Below are 22,983 nucleotides of genomic sequence, written 5' to 3' on the forward strand. Positions count from 1 at the left end.
CAATAATTGAGAGGCAGAGAGAGGACGCTGGCGTGAATGTCGTCGCTTCTCACGTCCACGTTCCCCGTTTACAAATTCGCTGATTTAACCCCTTCCTCATCACCCCCAATTTTGGCAAGTGCTGCATACATGAAATGCCCAAAATAAAAAGGTTACTGCTCATAAGTAATTCTGAATAGAAACATAACACACATACATTTAGAAAGCCAACCCTTGAGAGTTTATAGTTCAAGACTCAAAATTAACCAGACTGTTATTAATATTGAGATATATAAGCTCAAACATATTTTGAACTAAAATAATCTAGGATCACCAGTGATCCCTGCCAGGTAAGGGGTTTTAATCCTGTGTTTCTGCAACCGTCAGCTACCTTGTTAACAAGTCACCTCTATTTAATCTGTTGGCTCCGCAAGTAGCCATCAACTTCAACTTTACTGTGCGATTAGCAGCTAGTCTCCATCAACGTTACCTGGACCATCTCAGCTGACTACTATTACCGGACAAACTGTGGTCTTACCTTTGGACAGGCTACACCGGCTTCACCTCCAGTCCACCTCCGTCGTTACTGCTGACTCTACCTGGAGCGCAGCTTGCGGCTCTGCTAACGTCACTTAGCCAAGCTGGGCGCACTCCTGGCATGGCTTTCCTTAAATACTCCGCAACGGAACTAAAGAAACTCTACTCCTTCATCTCCCCGAGCTGCCTGGATGTCATAAAGTCTCTCCATATTCTGCGTCGTCCTCGTTATGTGCACAGGGCCAACCGACATAAGTTTGTCCACTCGAGTACAACTCCAGCTGTGTCAGGTGTTCGGTGCCACACTTCCGTGTTGCGACGTCATCAGAGCAATCGTCACGCAGAGCTAATCAACCTGCGTCCTCTGGCCTCTGTTGACTCGACTGCTCCCCCTGTCGCTACTTTCACCAACCAGATTGCAACTTTCATGCTCCTGAACACCCGTTCACTGAATAATAAGGCTGGATTAATACACGACATTATCATTGATAAGAAATTGGAGTTCATGTGCCTGACAGAGACATGGCAAGCTCAGCAGGATTTCCTATCACTCAACCATGCCACACCCCCAGGCTATGTTTACATCCAAAAGCCTCGCTGTCAGGGCCGTGGTGGTGGGTTGGCTGTTATTCACCGCTCTGACATTCTTGTTAAGGAGCTCCCCACAAACTCTGCAACTTTTGAATATATTAATTTTGTGTTGGCTGGGGCTGCACAGCTCCAGGTAGTCCTTGTCTACCGCCCTCCAAAAGCTTCCAACACTTTTCTCTCTGAGTTTTCTGAGTTACTCACAGCTGTCTGCCCCATGTCCCCGTCCACCATCATTATGGGAGATTTTAACATCCATGTGGACTCTAGCAGTTGCCCTTTTGCTGCTGAGTTCCTGTCTCTCCTGGACTGTTTCAATCCCACACATGTAAAAGGGTCCCACACATGTAAAAGGGCATACCTTGGACCTGGTGTGTACCTTTGGCTTAACCCCTGTTCACCTCGAGTGCCTTGACCTCGCTGTGTCGGACCACCATGCCGTCCAGTTCTCTGTACCGATGCCACAACCTAAGCACCGTGCTAAACGAACAATCACATTCAGGAACATCAGGCGCATGTCCACACCCACGCTGTCAAACATGCTTGCAACACACCTTGCCTCGCATCCTACCTGCCATACTGCAGATGGCCTTGTGGAGCACTACAATACCGCCCTCTCTCTGAGCCTGGATGCAGTAGCCCCTCTGAAGACCCGGTCCATCTCCTTCACCCAGCCAGCTCCTTGGTTCACCCCTGAGCTCCGCCTCATGAAAGCGGCTGGGCAGCGGCTTGAAAGACTGCACAAAAAATCTGGCCTTGTTGTCCATCACGAGATCTTCAAAGACCATGTCAGGGACTACAAAAAAGCTCTCTCTCAGGCAAAAACATCATACTACTCCACTCTCATCAATAATCAACAGAACCATCCCAAGCGTCTCTTCTCAACGATCAACCGTCTTCTCCGCCCTCCAGATGCCCCCCAACCCTCTGATGCTGCTGAACTCTGCTCAGAATTCAGCAGGTTTTTTCAGGAAAAGGTGGACACCATTTATCAGCAGCTTCACCAGACAGGAATTCCGTCCATTCCTGCCCATCAACTGCTGGACTTCAACTCAACTGCCTCAGTCCACCCACCACAGTGCTCTCTCTCCTCCTTTGCCGCCCTGGAACACAACCAAGTCATGGACCTGGTGTCTAAAGCTAAGTCCACCTTCTGCAAGCTGGACCCCATGCCTACTACCTTGGTAAAGGCATGTTTGCCCACCCTGTGCCCTGCCATGGCTAGTATCATCAACATCTCGCTGGCACTAGGGGTGGTCCCCACCAGCTTCAAAACTGCTGTGGTGATCCCCACACTGAAAAAGCCTGGCTTGGACCCGGATGATCCCAGCAACCACCGCCCTATATCCAACCTTCTCTTCCTCAGCAAAATTCTGGAAAGAGCTGTGGCTGTTCAGCTACAGCAACACATGTCCCACCATGAGCTCTGTGAACCCTTCCAATCTGGCTTCAGACCCCACCATAGCACCGAGACCGCCCTCATCAAAATCATGAATGACCTCCTCACAGCTGCCGATAATGGCCTCATCAGTCTCCTCATCCTCCTGGACCTCTCTGCGGCTTTTGACACTGTCTCCCACGCCATCCTCCTCAACCGCCTTCATGAATACTTAGGACTCACTGACTCTGCTCTTTCCTGGTTTCAGTCTTACCTCTCTGGTAGGAAACAATACATCACCATCAAAGACTCAAACTCAACCCCTGCTCCAGTCAATCGTGGTGTGCCCCAGGGATCGGTACTTGGCCCCCTTCTGTTCACCATTTACATGCTCCCCCTTGGTCAAATCATTCGTCACCATGGACTCAGTTTTCACTGCTATGCTGACGATACACAGCTCTACATAAGCACCAAACCCTCGGCTCAGCTTCCTCCCATATCCCTTGTCGACTGCCTGCATAAAATAAAAACTTGGATGACTGCCAACCTACTCAAACTTAATAATAAGACGGAGCTCTTGGTGGTGGCCCCCCCATCACTGGCTAAGAAGGTTGGTGATCTTTTCCTGGTTGTGGATGGCTATACCATCAGGCCATCCCCAGAGGTACGCAACCTTGGTGTCATCCTGGACCCCATACTCTCACTCCAGGCCCATATCAAAACCACCACCAAGTCGGCGTTCTTTCACCTCAAAAACATCTCCAGACTCCGGCCATCACTCTCTGACTCTGTGACTGAAACACTCATCCATGCCTTCATCACATCCCGCTTGGACTACTGCAATGGTGTACTGTATGGTCTGCCCAGTAAGACCCTGGATAGACTGCAGTATGTCCAAAACTCAGCTGCCAGGGTCCTGACACGATCGAAGCCATGGCAGCACATCACCCCCACACTCAAGAAGCTTCATTGGCTCCCTGTCAAATCCCGCATTTCATACAAAATCCTGCTCCTAACCTACAAATCACTCCATGGACTTGCACCCCAGTACCTCGCAGATCTCCTCCACCGTTGCTCACAGCCAAGGTCCCTGCGATCCTCTGACAAGGACCAGCTTGCCACTCCTCGCACCAGGCTACGGACCTTTGGTGATAGAGCATTCTGTGTTTCTGCCCCCACCCTCTGGAACAAACTACCTCTCCACATACGTCATGCCCCCACACTGTTGTCCTTCAAAAAGCACCTCAAGGCATACTTGTTCACAGAGGCCTTTGGTCTCTAACCTCCCCCCCCCCCCCCAACCAGTTCCCACCCCTTGTAAAGCGGCCTTGGGTTTCTTGAAAGGCGCTATAAAAGTCAAAGTTATTATTATTATTAAACATGGCACAAATCACTTTGTAGCGGCTTTTCTTCCACTTATTAATGATTGTTTTTATACATTTATCATTATTATACTTCATTTTCCTGAACATATGTACACAGTTCATAAAACAAATATCTTTCAGTGGTGTATGAGATGGGGGATCCCCAAAAGGAGGTACAGGACCAGATTTCAGAGCTGCTGAATCCGGGTCCTGATGGCTCTGGCACTAATTAAGCAGGCCGGTTTTTTTTTTGCCCTTAGCTTTTCCGGGTCAGTTTGTTCCTCGGGTTGTTTCACCAAGTGTATAGTGTAAATGCAGATATCAAGTGTGGGTCACAAGAAGTTGTAAGCTGGTTGTCAACAAAATTGGATATAGTCAATGTCCGAGGGGTGAGTTTTGCTTACCGGCAGGTTCTGCTACAATTCTTTACAGTGATGCAGTCCTCGTCATCGCCCCACACATCTACAGCAGAGAATATTAATGCTATCAGGAGAGCACAGCAGCACACCAGCGCAAAGATCACAATGCATTTGTGCTGAGACTGCAAGAAACAAGAGGAAGAAGCAAAGACACTCATTCAGAGGTAAAGTTTAGACATGAGCAGTTGCTTTGCTGTAGAGACAAACATCAAACCCTGGCCATGCCCATACACAAAAGAAATATATTTGAAATAAATTTTCAGAATATATTTTTAAATATATTTTTGGAATATATGCAAATATTCGAAATTGGCCCAATAAATATATTTTAGTTAAATATATGTAAATATATTTTTTATTTTTTGGAAAATATATTGTAGTTAAATATGTGAATATATTTATGTCAATATATTTACTAACAACATATATGTTCATATATGTTTTAACTTTTGCAAATTGTTTCATTTGAAATATATTTTGAAATTTAAAAAGTTAACATTTTCACAAACAAACAACATATTTTCAATTTATTTTTTACATTTTTATTTATTTCATTTTAAATCTGAGTTCAGCTATTTTTGAGTTGACAGCTGCCCCCAGTTGTCCCTTGGTGGCCTGTGGACATTTCAACACTGCATCTGGGGGTAGAAGGATAGACACTCTGTTTAGGTTTAGCTATTAGATGTGATCAGTGTTTCAGCATAGTTAGCAACTGCATTTGTTTCCTAGATACAGTATATCTAATAAACTGGCATCTGAGTGTGTAACTGTGTTAACATCACATTTCACATTGTAACATTATCACCACCTGACTGAATGTTAAGTAAAGATAGAACTCAGTGTCTACGATGGTAACCTACTGTCTATGATGGTTTCTATGATGGTAACCATACTGTCTATGATGGTAACTGGGCAACTACGCATGATTTGTAGTAGGCCTATGATTGCGTAAAGGGAACAGGAATTCCGGTAGGGAACAGAATCGACTGCTACACCGGTCGCGTGCAGCGCTGTAGCCACGTAAACAGAGTTTGCCCTTCCCCTACTGACTTTCACTTTCGGTGCCCGAATGGAAGTGAATGAGGCTTTGCGATTGTTTATTTTCTTTATCTAGGCCTACGTGAAATTCTGCATCCATTGTACGATTTATTTATTTATTTATTTTTCCCCCTCGGAAGGGCAACGTGAGTCGAGAAGGGCATATGGGCAGTTGCCCGGGCAACCTGAGCAACCCCCCTGTGCACGTCCCTGAGGCTAAACATTTTATGACCATATATTTTGTCATATATTTTACATGTTATAAATGTAAATATATTTCACACTTAACATCATATATTTTTGTTATATTTCAGAATATATTTCAAAATGACAAATATAAGTGAACAACAATGCAAATATATTTCAATGTATTTGGAATATATGCCACATATATTTTTGACACTTTAAAATATATTTCAATATATTTTTTTTCTGTATGGGTGTGCAGAAGGAAACAACTCAGTTTATCCATGCTGTTCTACAAGTGTAAAAGAGTGGTTAGTGTCCAAAATCTACCAGCTGTCGTGTAGTTATAATGAAGATGGGAATCATTAGTTAAAGGGTTAGCTTACAATTTCATTCAAAAATGGAATTTCTGTCATTAGTTACTCTCCCTCAAGTCGTTCCAAACCCATAAGACCTTTGTTCATCTTCGGAACCACAAACTAAGGTATTTTTAATGAAATCCGAGAGGTTTCTGACCCCACATAGACAGCAACGTCATTGCAACGGTCCAGAAAGGAAGTAAAGACATTGTTAAAATAGTCCATGTGACTACAGTGGTTCAACATAAATGTTATGAAGTAACGAGAATACTTTTTGTGTGCAAAAAACAACAACAAAAATAATGGCTTTATTCAACAATTTTTTCTCATCTGCATCAGTCTCCTATGCTGTTTATTGGCTGCTCCTGTGTCAGCGTCACACGCATGCGTCGTGGTGCTCACGTGACCAGCGTCGGCCAATAATGAGCCAGCATTCTGACGTAGAACCCAGAAGCGCTGCACTGTGTTTACTCAGAGACAATTTATATAAGAGACATGCCACTTCCTCAATCCTCAATACAACTATATAAGGAAAACCCGTAACGGCAAAGATGGCGGTTGTATGCACATGTCCCGCCCCTCCCGCTGGAAAGCCAATCATCTGCTTTTAACAGTCAGCAGCTGACCACTAAGGAGCGAATGTACAGTGACGTGACATAACTGCCATATTCAACCTGTGCTTTCGCGCTGTGGCTGGCGCTGAGCCAAAGACGGACGCGCTCAGCGCTTGTCATAGGCTATATCACAACTGTTCAGTGTTTTTAACCACATAATGTTTATTTTAGGTTTCAGACATTTAAATATAATTGTTTAAGTGCTTGGCACAACACCGGCATTCTGGATAGAGATGTAAATGAAGTTGGTGTCGTGAACGTGAACCCTTGCGCATGCGTAGTAAAAGTATAACCTGTGGGGGAAAAGGCGTTTTAAACCTTATTTTGGGGCAAAGTCATCAAACTTTTTCAGCGATTTTTATCATATTTTACTGCTGTTTCTATATATGCAGTTTTTATGTCCCGGTGACCAGTGAAAGTGCAGTTCTGACTCTCTGCCCATTCATTTAGATAGGAGCCTGGTCTTGTTAGTCCGAAATAGCTGCCCGGAGGCGTTGCCAAGATGGCGGCCGAGTGGCACGACTTGCCTAAAAGGACTTTGGTTTACTTCATGATCAGTGTAGGAGATTAATATTGAAGAAAAGAAATTGATGAATAAAGTCATTATTTTAGTTTTTTTGCGCACAAAAAGTATTCTTACGGGTCTTACGGGTTTGGAACAACATGAGGCTGAGTAATTGATGACAGAAATTTCATTTTGGGGTGAACTAACCCTTTAACTGGTCATTGCCTACCTCATATATTGTGAAAAGTCTTAGATATTCATTTTAAAGAAGACCTATACTGCCCTTTTTCAAAGTCTTGATGTTGTTTTCAGGCTCTACTAGAGCAGGTTTTCCAGGAATGTTGATAATTTTCCTCATATTCTCCATTGTTGCAGATCCTCTCTTCCCAGTCTGTAAGTAGCCGCGTTTCAATTACCCTTCAAATTGCGAATTGAAAATATGCCCAGTGGAAACATGTCAATTTCGCAAAAACTCCCATAAATCACAAAAAAGATTTTACGCTCGCATGAGGTGGTTTTTCAGGCAATTCGAAGAAAATAATATTTCACAAAACTGCAATGGAAACAGCATTTACTGGTCACCTGATGTACGTAAAGGTCGATCATTCTTTAAAGGCAGCACGGTATGTTTGAACAGAAGACGAGAAGGAGTTCTTCATTACTCATAACAGACAAAAGTATCACAGGAATACTGGATTCTAAACAACACAGAAATGCTACAATTTATCAAGAGCTTGAAGCAGAAATGAGGGAGAAACACCCAGAAACTCCTCACATGTGCCGGTCCCAGTATAAGGGTCTTTCCTTGGCATTAATGTTGGAAAATACGCCTACGTCTGCTTCGATCAAAAATAATGGCTAGTGCGGTGGCTGTTATATACGTGAACCTACCAACATCTGTTGCCATAATTTTTGGAATGACTTATCGTGAAAGGAAAAAATTACATTTTAGTCGCATAACATCGGTTAATGGAAAAAACGTCATTTTGCAATAGTTTATAATAATTTATCGACATTTAGAAAATCCCAACAGATAAAAAATATAAACCTGACGGCCTCTGCTAGAAATCTTATAATGGGCCGTTGTTGGATCTTCCATTAGGACAATGATCCCAAAACAAACAACAAAATCAACACTAAAATGTGTCACTTAGCACAAAATTAAGCTGACCGTCCCAGTTCCTGAATGGAACCCTTTAGAAAATGAGTGCGGTGAACTGAAGAGGAGAAGCACCATAATGGAGCTGGGAATCTGAAGGATCTGAGAGATTCTGTACGGAGGAATGAAGGATCCGGAGAGATTCTGTATGGAGGAATGAAGGATCCGGAGAGATTCTGTACGGAGGAATGAAGGATCTGGAGAGATTCTGTACGGAGGAATGAAGGATCTGAGGGATTCTGTACAGAGGAATGAAGGATCCGGAGAGATTCTGTACGGAGGAATGAAGGATCTGCGAGATTCTGTACGGAGGAATGAAGGATCTGAGGGATTCTGTACGGAGGAATGAAGGATCCGGAGAGATTCTGTACGGAGGAATGAAGGATCCGAGGGATTCTGTACGGAGGAATGAAGGATCCGAGGGATTCTGTACGGAGGAATGAAGGATCCGAGAGATTCTGTACGGAGGAATGAAGGATCTGAGGGATTCTGTACGGAGGAATGAAGGATCCGGAGAGATTCTGTACGGAGGAATGAAGGATCTGAGAGATTCTGTACGGAGGAATGAAGGATCCGGAGAGATTCTGTACGGTGGAATGAAGGATCCGGAGAGATTCTGTACGGAGGGATTCTGTACGGAGGAATGAAGGATCTGAGAGATTCTGTACGGAGGAATGAAGGATACGGAGAGATTCTGTACGGAGGAATGGTCTCTGATCAGAGCTGCTATCTTGGAAGGAAGAAGGTTGCAATAATTGTGCCCAACGTGATTACAATATATGTAAAAAACATTTATTTCATAATGAGATTTTCCCCCCACTTTTTTCTTTTCTTCAATGATAGGTTAGAATTTTGTGAAGTTTTTAATTAAAGATCAAAAGGATAAATAATATTTATTTTATTTTATTATTTGATTTATTTTCACAGCCTCCTTTGTTCATATTTACCAATGGTGCCAGTATTAGTGGAGAGCTGTCACGATCCACACTCAAGGAGACAGGGAAGATCCAAGCGCAGTATTTTTATTGGGGAAATCCGTAATCATACATCCAGTCCAGGCAATAGGTCGTAATCCATTAGGCAATCCAAATACAAGAACATACAGGCAACACAGGGTATCGAAGTGGTGTGATAAACAACAAGGACTCCGTAACAAACACTAAACAGGCAGGGTATATATAACACAGAACTAACAATGATAATGGGGAACAGCTGAGTGCAATGATACAGTAATGAGTGCAGACAAGGATTGTGGGGAATGCAGTTCCTAATGTGAATGACACCGTGGGGGAAGAGGACCTCTAGTGGACACCAGGGAACATAAACCAAACACTGTGACATAACCCACCCTTTTCGGAGCGGCTACCAGACGCTCCAAGACATAACAATAAACAAAACAAGAGTCCAGGCGGGGGGTGGAATGGTGGAGGATCAGGGGGCGGGATGGGGGGCCAGGTCCATGGAGGGGAACAGGAACAGAGGGGAACAGCTTAGCCAGCAGCCAGGGCAAAACAGACAGTCCATCGGGCGGCCAAGGGGGAGACCTCCCCTCGGGCGGCCAGGGCAAAGACGACAATCCATCGGGTGGCCAGGGCAGAGCAGGCTGTGCAGACGACCAGGGCAGAAATGTCAGTCCATGGGTGGAGACTTTCTGTCGGGCGGCCAGGGCGGAGACTTTCCGTCGGGCGGCCAGGGCGGAGACTTTCCCTCGGGCGGCCAGGGCGGAGACTTTTCCTCGTGCGGCCAGTGGCGGAGACTTCCCCTCGGGCGGCCAGGGAGGAGACGACCCTTCAGGAGGCCAGGGAGGAGACGACCCTTCAGGCGGCCATGGCACAGGAACAGGCTCAGATGGCCATGGCTCAGGAACAGGAGCGGACACCGGCTTAGGAACAGGAGCGGACACCGGCTTAGGAACAGGAACGGACACCGGCTAAGGAAGAGACACAGGCTCGGCGGCGGCCATCTTGTCCGGAAACACAGGCTCAGCGGCGGCCATCTTGTCCGGAGACACTGGATCGGCAGACGTGACGTGAACAGTCTCTGGATCGGCAGACGTGCCAGGTCGCTGGGGTGGCGCCGGCAGGGCGAGCAGCTTGGGCGTGGCCGGTAGGGCGAGCTGCTCGGGGACGGCCTCCGGGACGACAGCGGGCTGCTCCGGGATGACCTCTGAGATGACAGCGGGCTGCTCGAGGACGACCTCCGGGATGACAGCGGGCTGCTCCGGGATGACCTCCGGGATGACAGCGGGCTGTTCGGGGACGGCCTCCGGGACGACAGCGGGCTGCTCCGGGATGACCTCCGGGATGACAGCGGGCTGTTCGGGGACGACCTCCGGGTCTTTGGGGAGACTGGAGGTCTTCTTCCTCCTCCGCCGTTTCTGATGGCGATCTGCAGGCTCTGGGCTGGACGGGAACCACGGCGAACATAGCTCTGGACTGGGCGGAATCAGCGGCGGATGGAGCTCTGGGCTGGACATCACCAGCCCAGGGTCGAAGAGGGGCCAGAGTGGAGAATGGTGTCGGGATTCCTCTCGACCACCTCCTCCACTGCGGCCTCCACGGGTCCCGCGAAATCTGACCAACCGGGTCCCCTCAAAAAATTGTCTTCTCTCCCGCTCGGTGGCTGGGGAAGAGACATTGAAAAACATACCGCTGGATCTTGTGATGACGGAGTCCTTCTGTCACGATCCACACTCAAGGAGACAGGGAAGATCCAAGCGCAGTATTTTTATTGGGGAAATCCGTAATCATACATCCAGTCCAGGCAATAGGTTGTATAATTACAATATATGTAAAAAACATTTATTTCATAATGAGATTTTCCCCCCACTTTTTTCTTTTCTTCAATGATAGGTTAGAATTTTGTGAAGTTTTTAATTAAAGATCAAAAGGATAAATAATATTTATTTTATTTTATTATTTGATTTATTTTCACAGCCTCCTTTGTTCATATTTACCAATGGTGCCAGTATTAGTGGAGAGCTGTCACGATCCACACTCAAGGAGACAGGGAAGATCCAAGCGCAGTATTTTTATTGGGGAAATCCGTAATCATACATCCAGTCCAGGCAATAGGTCGTAATCCATTAGGCAATCCAAATACAAGAACATACAGGCAACACAGGGTATCGAAGTGGTGTGATAAACAACAAGGACTCCGTAACAAACACTAAACAGGCAGGGTATATATAACACAGAACTAACAATGATAATGGGGAACAGCTGAGTGCAATGATACAGTAATGAGTGCAGACAAGGATTGTGGGGAATGCAGTTCCTAATGTGAATGACACCGTGGGGGAAGAGGACCTCTAGTGGACACCAGGGAACATAAACCAAACACTGTGACATAACCCACCCTTTTCGGAGCGGCTACCAGACGCTCCAAGACATAACAATAAACAAAACAAGAGTCCAGGCGGGGGGTGGAATGGTGGAGGATCAGGGGGCGGGATGGGGGGCCAGGTCCATGGAGGGGAACAGGAACAGAGGGGAACAGCTTAGCCAGCAGCCAGGGCAAAACAGACAGTCCATCGGGCGGCCAAGGGGGAGACCTCCCCTCGGGCGGCCAGGGCAAAGACGACAATCCATCGGGTGGCCAGGGCAGAGCAGGCTGTGCAGACGACCAGGGCAGAAATGTCAGTCCATGGGTGGAGACTTTCTGTTGGGCGGCCAGGGCGGAGACTTTCCGTCGGGCGGCCAGGGCGGAGACTTTCCGTCGGGCGGCCAGGGCGGAAACTTTCCCTCGGGCGGCCAGGGCGGAGACTTTTCCTCGTGCGGCCAGTGGCGGAGACTTCCCCTCGGGCGGCCAGGGAGGAGACGACCCTTCAGGAGGCCAGGGAGGAGACGACCCTTCAGGCGGCCATGGCACAGGAACAGGCTCAGATGGCCATGGCTCAGGAACAGGAGCGGACACCGGCTTAGGAACAGGAGCGGACACCGGCTTAGGAACAGGAACGGACACCGGCTAAGGAAGAGACACAGGCTCGGCGGCGGCCATCTTGTCCGGAAACACAGGCTCAGCGGCGGCCATCTTGTCCGGAGACACTGGATCGGCAGACGTGACGTGAACAGTCTCTGGATCGGCAGACATGCCAGGTCGCTGGGGTGGCGCCGGCAGGGCGAGCAGCTTGGGCGTGGCCGGTAGGGCGAGCTGCTCGGGGACGGCCTCCGGGACGACAGCGGGCTGCTCCGGGATGACCTCTGAGATGACAGCGGGCTGCTCGAGGACGACCTCCGGGATGACAGCGGGCTGCTCCGGGATGACCTCCGGGATGACAGCGGGCTGTTCGGGGACGGCCTCCGGGACGACAGCGGGCTGCTCCGGGATGACCTCCGGGATGACAGCGGGCTGTTCGGGGACGACCTCCGGGTCTTTGGGGAGACTGGAGGTCTTCTTCCTCCTCCGCCGTTTCTGATGGCGATCTGCAGGCTCTGGGCTGGACGGGAACCACGGCGAACATAGCTCTGGACTGGGCGGAATCAGCGGCGGATGGAGCTCTGGGCTGGACATCACCAGCCCAGGGTCGAAGAGGGGCCAGAGTGGAGAATGGTGTCGGGATTCCTCTCGACCACCTCCTCCACTGCGGCCTCCACGGGTCCCGCGAAATCTGACCAACCGGGTCCCCTCAAAAAATTGTCTTCTCTCCCGCTCGGTGGCTGGGGAAGAGACATTGAAAAACATACCGCTGGATCTTGTGATGACGGAGTCCTTCTGTCACGATCCACACTCAAGGAGACAGGGAAGATCCAAGCGCAGTATTTTTATTGGGGAAATCCGTAATCATACATCCAGTCCAGGCAATAGGTCGTAATCCATTAGGCAATCCAAACACAAGAACATACAGGCAACACAGGGTATCAGAAGTGGTGTGATAAACAACAAGGACTCAGTAACAAACACTAAACAGGCAGGGTATATATAACACAGAACTAACAATGATAATGGGGAACAGCTGAGTGCAATGATACAGTAATGAGTGCAGACAAGGATTGTGGGGAATGCAGTTCCTAATGTGAATGACACCGTGGGGGAAGAGGACCTATAGTGGACACCAGAGAACATAAACCAAACACTGTGACAAGAGCACTGTAATGCACCTCATAACCTTGTACTCCAGTTATTTCAGATCAAATGCACATGATTATCTTTGCTTAATGCAGTGGTTCTCAACTTCAGTCCTCGGGACCCGTTGCTCTGCACATTTTGTATGTTGAGTTGAGAACCTCTGGCTTAATGTGATGAACGCTATGCTAATTATTTTCCATTTGTTTTTCTGTTTAATTCGGGATGCCCATGTACATCAGCTCCAGTTTACGAAGACTTCCACTGCCTCAACACCTGTGACGAGACAGAGCTCAGTAACTCCTGCGAGGACTTCAGATGAAGCTAACTGTCAATCAACATGCACCAATGCTACATTTTACATATATTGTAATCATTATGTTCACAACTGGTAATCATTACTTCAATGAGCTCATTGTTTGTACTTAAATTAGTACATTGTTAGCAATAAGCGCTATACAATAAATGAAATGTGTAGGGAATTGAGTGATCATTGGTGTAGAAGATCTAATTAAAAGTGCTGAGATCTAATGTGATTAAAATTACAGACAGCCCAGAGTCAAACATCTACTAAATAATTTACAACTTTTAAAAGAGTGTCTCTGTGCTGGGACCGGCTCTAAATACTGACTGAAATTCGACCAGGGTATCATTCTCTAATATATTTGACAAGAGCGTTTTTTTTAAGGATGAACCACTGCTTGACAATCCTATAATGACCTATAATGACAATCAAGTCTTTCAGAAATCAAGGAGGAATAGGATCTAGAGGAGCGAATGTCAGTTTTGGTTAGACTTTATTTTGATGGTTCCCTTTAGACATTCCACGGACTATAAGTAACTTTACAAGTACATGACAACTTATTCTACTAACCCAAACCCTAACCCTAACCTAACAGTCTACTAATACTCTAAGTTAGAAATTTGCTGTGCAAATTAAAGAACACCAACGCAGCCGGATCATTTCCATAATGACCAACACAATCTACCAAGAGCAGAGCAAATTACCGTCTGGTTTTAAACATGCTTTTTTTAGGTGGTAAATAATGGTGCAAATACCAGTAAATTGACCAGCGCAAACCTTGTGTGATTCATTTAAATACTCTCCTCCCATACATTTTGCATCTGAAAGGGAAACTCCTACAAATGCAATAACATCAGATGCAGAAATAACCATGTCCTCACCTTTTCAGCACTCATTTATCACTACGTGTCTTTAGTGAATCTTGACAGTAGTTTATTGACGCAGGGTTTGTGAAGGTTAGAAGGTTTGTGCTGGAGCGAGCTGTTGGTAAATCTGGCTCTAAATACACTCACCTAAAGGATTATTATGAACACCATACCATACCTGTCAAGTATCCCGTTTTGGCCGGGAAAGTCCCGTATTTTACCCTTCTTTCCCGCCGTCCTCCCGTATTAGTATTTTCCCGTAAATCTCCCGGTTTTTAACCTGCGTTATTAAAAAATAATAATAGGCTACCCCGGGCCTGGGCGGAGTAAAAAAAAAACGGAATTGGGCGGAATTGGGCACTCCTGCCAAAAAACCAAAACCCTCATGTAAATACCGCGAATGCAAAGTCTGCAACAAATTTGTACAATAACTCACTAAAAGAGTAAAGAAAAGTTATGTGAAATGAAAAGAAAAACTGTAAAAGAAAAGCAATATGAAATGAAAATAACGTGTGGAATGAAAATAAAATGTAAATGTAAAGACAAGCAATGATAAATGAACAGGAAAAAATGCATGAATGTTCACAGCATGGGGGGGGGGGGGGCTGCTCGCGGTGGGCGCTGGAAAATTTCCCTTATTTTCAAATCCAAAACTTGACAGGTATGGACCATACTAATACTGTGTTTGACCCCCTTTCGCCTTCAGAACTGCCTTAATTCTACGTGGCATTGATTCAACAAGGTGCTGAAAGCATTCTTTAGAAATGTTGGCCCATATTGATAGGATAGCATCTTGCAGTTGATGGAGATTTGTGGGATGCACATCCAGGGCACGAAGCTCCCGTTCCACCACATCCCAAAGATACTCTATTGGGTTGAGATCTGGTGACTGTGGGGGCCATTTTAGTACAGTGAACTCATTGTCATGTTCAAGAAACCAATTTGAAATGATTCGAGCTTTGTGACATGGTGCATTATCCTGCTGGAAGTAGCCATCAGAGGATGGGCACATGGTGGTCATAAAGGGATGGACATGGTCAGAAACAATGCTCAGGTAGGCTGTGGCATTTAAACGATGCCCAATTGGCACTAAGGGGCCTAAAGTGTGCCCAGAAATCGAGACTCATCAGACCAGGCAACATTTTTCCAGTCTTCAACTGTCCAATTTTGGTGAGCTCGTGCAAATTGTAGCCTCTTTTTCCTATTTGTAGTGGAGATGAGTGGTACCCGGTGGGGTCTTCTGCTGTTGTAGCCCATCCGCCTCAAGGTTGTGCGTGTTGTGGCTTCACAAATGCTTTGCTGCATACCTCGGTTGTAACGAGTGGTTATTTCAGTCAAAGTTGCTCTTCTATCAGCTTGAATCAGTCGGCCCATTCTCCTCTGACCTCTAGCATCAACAAGGCATTTTCGCCCACAGGACTGCCGCATACTGGATGTTTTTCCCTTTTCACACCATTCTTTGTAAACCCTAAAAATGGTTGTGCGTGAAAATCCCAGTAACTGAGCAGGGGTGCGTTTCCCGAAAGCATCGTTGGCCAACTATGGTCGCAAGTTCATCGCAATGTCCATTGAACTCTATTGGTAACGAGGGAACTTGCGACCATAGTTGGCCAACGATGCTTTCGGGAAACGCACCCCAGATTGTGAAATACTCAGACCGGCCCGTCTGGCACCAACAACCATGCCACGCTCAAAATTGCTTAAATCACCTTTCTTTCCCATTCTGACATTCAGTTTGGAGTTCAGGAGATTGTCTTGACCAGGACCACACCCCTAAATGCATTGAAGCAACTGCCATGTGATTGGTTGATTAGATAATTGCATTAATGAGAAACTGAACAGGTGTTCCTAATAATCCTTTAGGTGAGTGTATATTGCTCATTGTTAGTTAATGCAGTACTAATGTTAACTAATGAGACCTTATGGCAAAGTGCTACTTTTATTTCTGACATATCTGCTGCAAACATACATAAACCATCACAAATCCTGAGAAGAAATGCATTATGGTTGTGTTTTCTTTTGTCCTATCAGAGGAATTGAATTAATCCAGTCTCAAAATCCATATCAGGCTTTCCTGAGGCCTGCAGAGCGGAGGCGGTTACTAGAGGAAATCTCAGTTTAACAGGTCCTGTATAAAACAATCTGACCTCCCACCTAACACAACCAGACTGTACGCTTGGTGAAGGAGACCGCCTGTCTCGAAGCGGGTTATTGACTGTAGGCTGGAAGCTCATGATCAATAAGTCAATTAAACCTGCATTAGCCAGACACAGGATCCAGTTGAACTTTGATGAAAGGCCACAAACTCTGGTGAACACATCACAAAATCCCACATGTGCAGAACGTCATGGCTGTCAGGAGAGGAAGGTCAGGAGCGCTCCTGTTGTACCAGTAATGGTATTATCACATTATACACGTCAAAGCTTTCATTAAAGCTACACTGTGTAACTTTTTTAGTTGATTCTTAGCAAAAAACACTTAGTTCTTTCAAAAATACATGTGCTCATTAATGTATATTTACTTCTTTCAAGTAATAAAGTATTCTCTTAAGTTTATAATCTGCCATTGAAAGTACATACGGGTGAGGGGTTCGAATGCCGGTCGCCATGTTGCCCCTCCATCTTGAAACTACATTAGCCAAAGAGGGACATGCCTGTAAATTCAAGCTTCGCCTTTTGCGTTTTTCACTCAGTGACACCGTGACGAATGCGAGGGGGGGAATAATTGCGAGCTAGCGAGTGCCGGCAGATTTGAAAGATAGTGTGGTGTGTGTGTGTGTGTGTGCGTACTCACATTTGAAAGAGAGAATTAAAACGTCAACGCGACAGACAAATCAGCAAGACCATAGTCAATATTGGAGTAACTTTTCCCAGATGGAAAGAGCTCATGAGGAGAAAAGATTTTAAAACGGACGCCGAGGTTGCCTGCTTTCTTCTCGACAGGTAATTCAGCCTGTTGTAATTCATTTGTGTAAATTCGAAGTTTTATAGTTGCTTGTCTAACCATAGCATGGTTGTGCATAACGCCAGAACGACCTCTAGTATAACTTCATCCTCGCGTCAATGGTGAAAAAGTATTGTTTACCTTGTAACATAAATCTGTGCTGCGACAGATCACAGGTGATGAATAGTTTTAAAGGCGCAATTTTTTAAGCTATATAAAAAAAAGGACACTGTAAATTTTAGTTATTTTTAATTGCTTTTACTTTGTACACATTGTAACGTTAGCCTAATCTGATTATGCTGGGATAGCCGATTCCAAGGGTGACGTTTACCTCCTGACATCTGTCCTGTAGTTTTATTCATTTTAGACGTATTGTTTATTATTGTCATGGACGAAGTCGATAACTGGAAGCCATGTTAATCTTGGAATAATACGGCCACCGTAGGAGTTAAAACGCCCTCGGAATTGAGAGGAACAGAAACTAATATTCACTGGGTAGTCATATACAATTTCACCGCTAGATGGGGGTAAAAATCACACAGTGTAGCTTTAATGTTGAGGAGAACATGCATCGGCTAGCCTATTTACAGACACAGGGAGTATTTTACTACAAACATGACAAAAACAGTGAGTTAATTTCAAATACATTAATAATCTATCATGAAGAAATAAATCAACAAATATATCATGTTAAAATTAATAAAAATTAAAAGGCATCACATCCTCAACAAATCCTGCAGAACTGACATTTGTGGCTGTTGCGGCGCATGGGTCCTTCTTTAATTCGCTGTTTTGCACAGAAATCTTGTCAAGCAATCATCAGTTTCCAGAGCTATATTACATTCACGTGTTTTTCTAGCCCAGTATTTGAACGTTTTTTGTTGGTTTCTGTCTTTGCGTGTTTTGCTAAGCTGTTGTGTTTGGTGTTTAGCATAGCTGGGAAACTGAATAACGCAAACAGGCCAGCGTGGAGAGTATTCACTTAAACACAGTCCGTTATGTTTAAAGTGAACATAAACAGTTGGGAAATAAGCTGTATGTGTATCAGTGTGACGGATCCGTGCATTAGGGATTAAAGAGACAGAAGCCTAATAAACCTGCGGCCGTCTGTGTTCAGCGTTAAAACAAAAGACAAAGAGAAACTCACTCACTGCTCTTCAGTAGATTTAGCAGGATTCATCTATATTTCATTTATAAAGTGAAGACTATGCAGTGTTGTTTGACATTTGGTTATTTTCCATTGATAAAGACTGTTCTGTTTTTTATTTATATGTATTTCACAGGAATGCTATATTTGTCAAGCGCTAAGTTGCTCCTAAACACCTCTAAGAGAGGGAATGGAATCTGCACATGTTGCTTGTCAAATAAATAAAAGATGTAATTCATGATACTTTCTCATCTTTTATTCTTAAAATATGTTGTTATTACGAATAGCTAGATAACCCCAGTGGGTCTGTTTGAAGCCCGGGGAGCGATTATTACACCTATAATGCTTTTTTTATTTTATTTTACCTCTCCTTTAGTGTATGATATAGCATGTAAATGATATGCATAGTTATAAAGCAAAGTTCACACCAAAGTGAGTTAAAGAAAACTCTGCTCCTGAAACATCTTAGTCCTCCCATTACTTCCATTACATCATCATCATGTGACACATTTGCATAATGCCCTCCTGCATACCCACCAGCAAAGGTGTTTATCGGCCAGGAAGGGTTAGTGTTAGGTTAAGGCCCCGATATACTTCAAGCGAAATTGAAGAAGGAACTGGCGTGACATTATTTTGAATAAAATCTGGCCAAAACAAATTTAGTTTGTTTAGGTTGAAACTCTCTGTATGAACACCTACTAACTGGTCCATGATGATTGCGTAATGGGTGGGTCGTTCATTTCTTCACGCGGTCCGTCGTGTCAGACAGTGAAAACATAACACTGATAAGGGGCTTTAGAGGTAGAAATTAAGTAAAAATTATAATCGAACTTCTGGGGCCCGTTCTTCGTACGTCGCTAACTCAGTTAGCTGGATTTGATTGTTGGCGATTTGGCATGATCTTGGATTGTTTGGTTCTTCACCGGCTCGCGAGCAGCTTATTTCATATTAACAGGATTAGATCCCGGCTTCATAAGCAGAGCTGATACGGGAAGTCCAGCGCAGTGATAGTGCACTTTCTTTCTGAGATATATTTTTTTTCTCGTGATTCGTGAGATTGTCGTTTTTTGTCGTTTTTAGGTTTAAAAAACAGTTTTAGGTTTTTTTGTGCCATTTCCAAGCCACTTAAGACCCAATGTTGTAAAGCAGTTTTTTTTTACATTTTTTTTTTTAGGCTATCATAATTTCTGAAGATCATACAATCATGACCATGCCGATTACAGTATGTCACTCAGGCTTCACTAACGTGATTGGTAGACTATAGGCTACCATAGACTGCCATCAAGGCCTCAATGAAGGGGATTATGTGAACAGAAAGGGGGTTCACAATGTAAATGTGCTGCCCAGTTACTATTGTGATTCTTAATATTCCAGATTAGTAATATTATATCAAATAAAAAAAAGGCAGTTGACTAAAATCTTCCATATCACAAATGTGAAAGCAAAATGGCCAGGATCTGTGCATGACTTAAGAATTTTCAGAGATTCACATTTATGCACATTATTTGAAAGTGGTAAGAAAAGTTCCACAATTAAATATCAAGTTCACTGTATTACATACACTTATGCTGATCCTAACAGAACTGCATTTGTTCATAGGTGATTATGACATGTTCCTGCCTGCAGACAGGTGTTTTATGACCCCATTCCCTGACCCAAACCAGTTACACTGCAGCTCTAGCCAGGACAAGGGCACACAATGATACGAACTTTGGCTAACTAAAGGGAAGATTTCAGTGTCTGAAAAGTCTGAGGGTTGCACACCTGACAGGGCCTGTGACATTGTTGCATGTGCCATATTACACAACATTGCCAAAAAAAACCACTTTTCATTAAATGTTTAATAAAACACAAATATGCTTAGTTCCTTGAGTTTTATTTCAAGCCAGTGGCCAAGTGCCTTCAACAAGAGATATTAGACACATGCCTCATGCAACAAATAAAAAGGAAAAGTTGTCTATCCACTGTCCACCTGTAGGCCTATGTCTCCTCTGTCTGTGCAGACTCTTCTGTAGGCCTTTCTGTAGATGTGGAATCCTGCAACTTATATTGCAGCCATAAAGCATACAAGTATAAATGAAGTAAAGTTATTTATGCACTTGCAGGTAGGCTAGTTCCTCCATATGACAGTTATCTGAGAGGGTTTATTCACTGTCCAGTGCAATGGAAACAAATGGACATTACAAAGTCTTATACTTTCTTTCCTTTGGAAAGTTAGAAAATGTCCACTTACTGCACATATTTCAGCCACTACTTTCTTGGGAACAGACACAAGTGTGGGTGTATTATGTAAAAGTGCACAAAAGAGGAAAACACAATGTCATTACAATGAACTACACTGGGGAAAAATGAGATCAATAACTCATGGCAAAATATTTTTACATTAACATAAGTTTATCAGTTTTCACTTTCACAAGTCAAAGCAATTCATCATTACTCAAGATTTAACAGTTGAAATGATTATACGGCCTTAATTTAATGCAGCAAAAATGATTTTACAGTGTAGGCTACTAAGATCTTTTCTATTTTTCTCAGCCTTTTTCTTGGTTGCTTTTATAAACAGACAACCATTTATTTAACAGTGCCTTTTATAAGAGACTATAATATAACTAAAAATTACCATTATGTAGAATATTTTTGTACTTCACTTTTATTTGTTCCCATGTTCTAGTGTGGTGACTCTGACATTACAATGATCAAAGTAATTATGCAATTATTAAAATACAAAAATATAGGCTAATAAGTGATAAAACATCTAACATGGCCACTTCTAACGGATTTAAATTGTCTGCTACTTTTTGCCAGCCCTCTCTCCTGGCTTTTGCAGACTTTGAGGTGTTCCCTGGCGTTTTGATTAAACATTAAAATTCTGAATAAACTTCGACTATTAGTTCTTGCTCTGCTGAGGAGAAAAACTGAGCGCGCTCTTTGGCCACGCTGAGCAGCCAATAGCAGCGTTGCTGATCAGTGTTTCTACTATCGATACATATCCCCTATTAACCAGCGCATGAACGCGCAATTATCTCAGATAACTCAATCCAGCGATACTAATCATATCCAGCAAGTGTGTTCGAAGAACCGAGTTAGCCAGATCATGATTCGCACGATGATATCATCTTGGATGTGTCATTGTGATAGCCTAAAAAAAAAAAAAAAAAAAAACTGCTTTACAACATTGGGTCTTAAGTGGCTTGGAAATGCCACAAAAAAAAAAAAAAAAAACTAAACCTGTTTTTTAAACATAAAAGCGACAAAAAACGACAATCTCACGAATCACGAGACAAAATATATATCTCAGAAAGAAAGTGCACTATCACTGCGCTGGACTTCCCGTATCAGCTCCGCTTATGAAGCCGGGATCTAATCCTGTTAATATGAAATAAGCTGCTCCCGAGCAGGTTTAAGATTGCGCTCCTGTTGCTATGACAGCAAGTCCAGGATGAGCTTCGAAGAACCAAACAATCCAAGATCATGCCAAATCGCCAACAATCAAATCCAGCTAACTGAGTTAGCGACGTACGAAGAACGGGCCCCAGCTCTGTGCAGTTGTCTAAAAAACTACCAAATATATATACCAATATATTACAAAATGCAGTACAAGGTGCAAATGTGAAGTATAACACAGAAAGTGTGTTATTGAGAGTGAGGTTTATGTAAACGCTCACATCAGCGCGATGGCATCATGAGGAAGAAAGGAAAGTGCAAAAGAGGAATAATAAGAGACATTTGTAAGTGTGCAGAATGGAGGCATGTTCATGGACAATGCAGACCTTTTTTTTTTTTAAGAAGGTCTAGGCTGGAGTTGGAGTTTTAGGAAGGTCCAGGTTGGATGTAGTGTTCATCATTTTACTTTAGCGTTCAGTAAGTTGACCGTAGAGGGAAAGACACTGCTCCTGAGTCCTGTAAAGCTCCTATAACGTCTCCCGGATGGAAGAAGAGTGAACAGTCCACAGCTGGGATGACGAGTGTCTTTAATAATGCGTCTTCCCCTCGTGGGCATCGCTTGTGTAAATGTGCTTGACTGAGGGCAGTTGAGCACCAGTGATGTTTTGGGCATTAGCACCGCCCGTTGCAGTTCAGCAGTGTAAGGGAGTAAAGGCCTTCTTGATCAGTGCTGGTGTTGATGCTCCAGGAGAAATGGACACCCAGAAATCACACGCTCCACTTCAGTCCCATCAATATAAATGGGAGTGTGTGTGTAGCCTTTCCTAGTCCGCCGGTCGTCCACAATCAGCTCCTGGGTCTTCTGGGTCTTCTCGCCTCGCCACCTCATACATTTATACGATTTCTTCAAACAAAATAAACCACTTTTATGATTTAATTTCACACAAAATCTGTTGCTCCATAAATGTTCTATATATTTGTTCTGCAATCATACACTATGGGAGTGATGAAGAGCAGTTCTTCTTCAGGTGTGCCTTTGGCCCGCTGTATGTCACAGTTGTGTTTCTGTCTGAGTCTTGTTTTCATTAGTCACATGTCTTCCTTTGTTCTGTTTTCCCGCCACTCCTTTGTTTCCACGGTAACCTACAT

The 22,983-nt window shown here is 44.3% G+C and overlaps 1 protein-coding gene across 2 annotated transcripts in view; it reads right to left on the minus strand.

Moving 5' to 3' along the window:
• LOC307149248 (inactive phospholipase D5) overlaps positions 1 to 22,983 on the minus strand; it is a gene marked incomplete at its 5' end in the record, with an annotated part of 43,928 nt that overhangs the window by 18,095 nt on the left and 2,850 nt on the right. Inside the window, one exon of one of the 2 annotated variants that reach the window (XM_079855463.1) lies at positions 4,251 to 4,387. In XM_079855463.1, coding sequence (XP_079711589.1) covers positions 4,251 to 4,387 — 137 coding nt within the window. Of the gene's footprint in view, positions 1 to 4,250; positions 4,424 to 22,983 lie in introns of those variants that run through there. The other variant, XM_079855462.1, reaches the window with a different exon arrangement.

This window comes from Squalius cephalus (assembly GCF_949319135.1).
Source record: "Squalius cephalus genome assembly, chromosome: 21".
Taxonomy (NCBI): Eukaryota; Metazoa; Chordata; class Actinopteri; order Cypriniformes; family Leuciscidae; genus Squalius; species Squalius cephalus.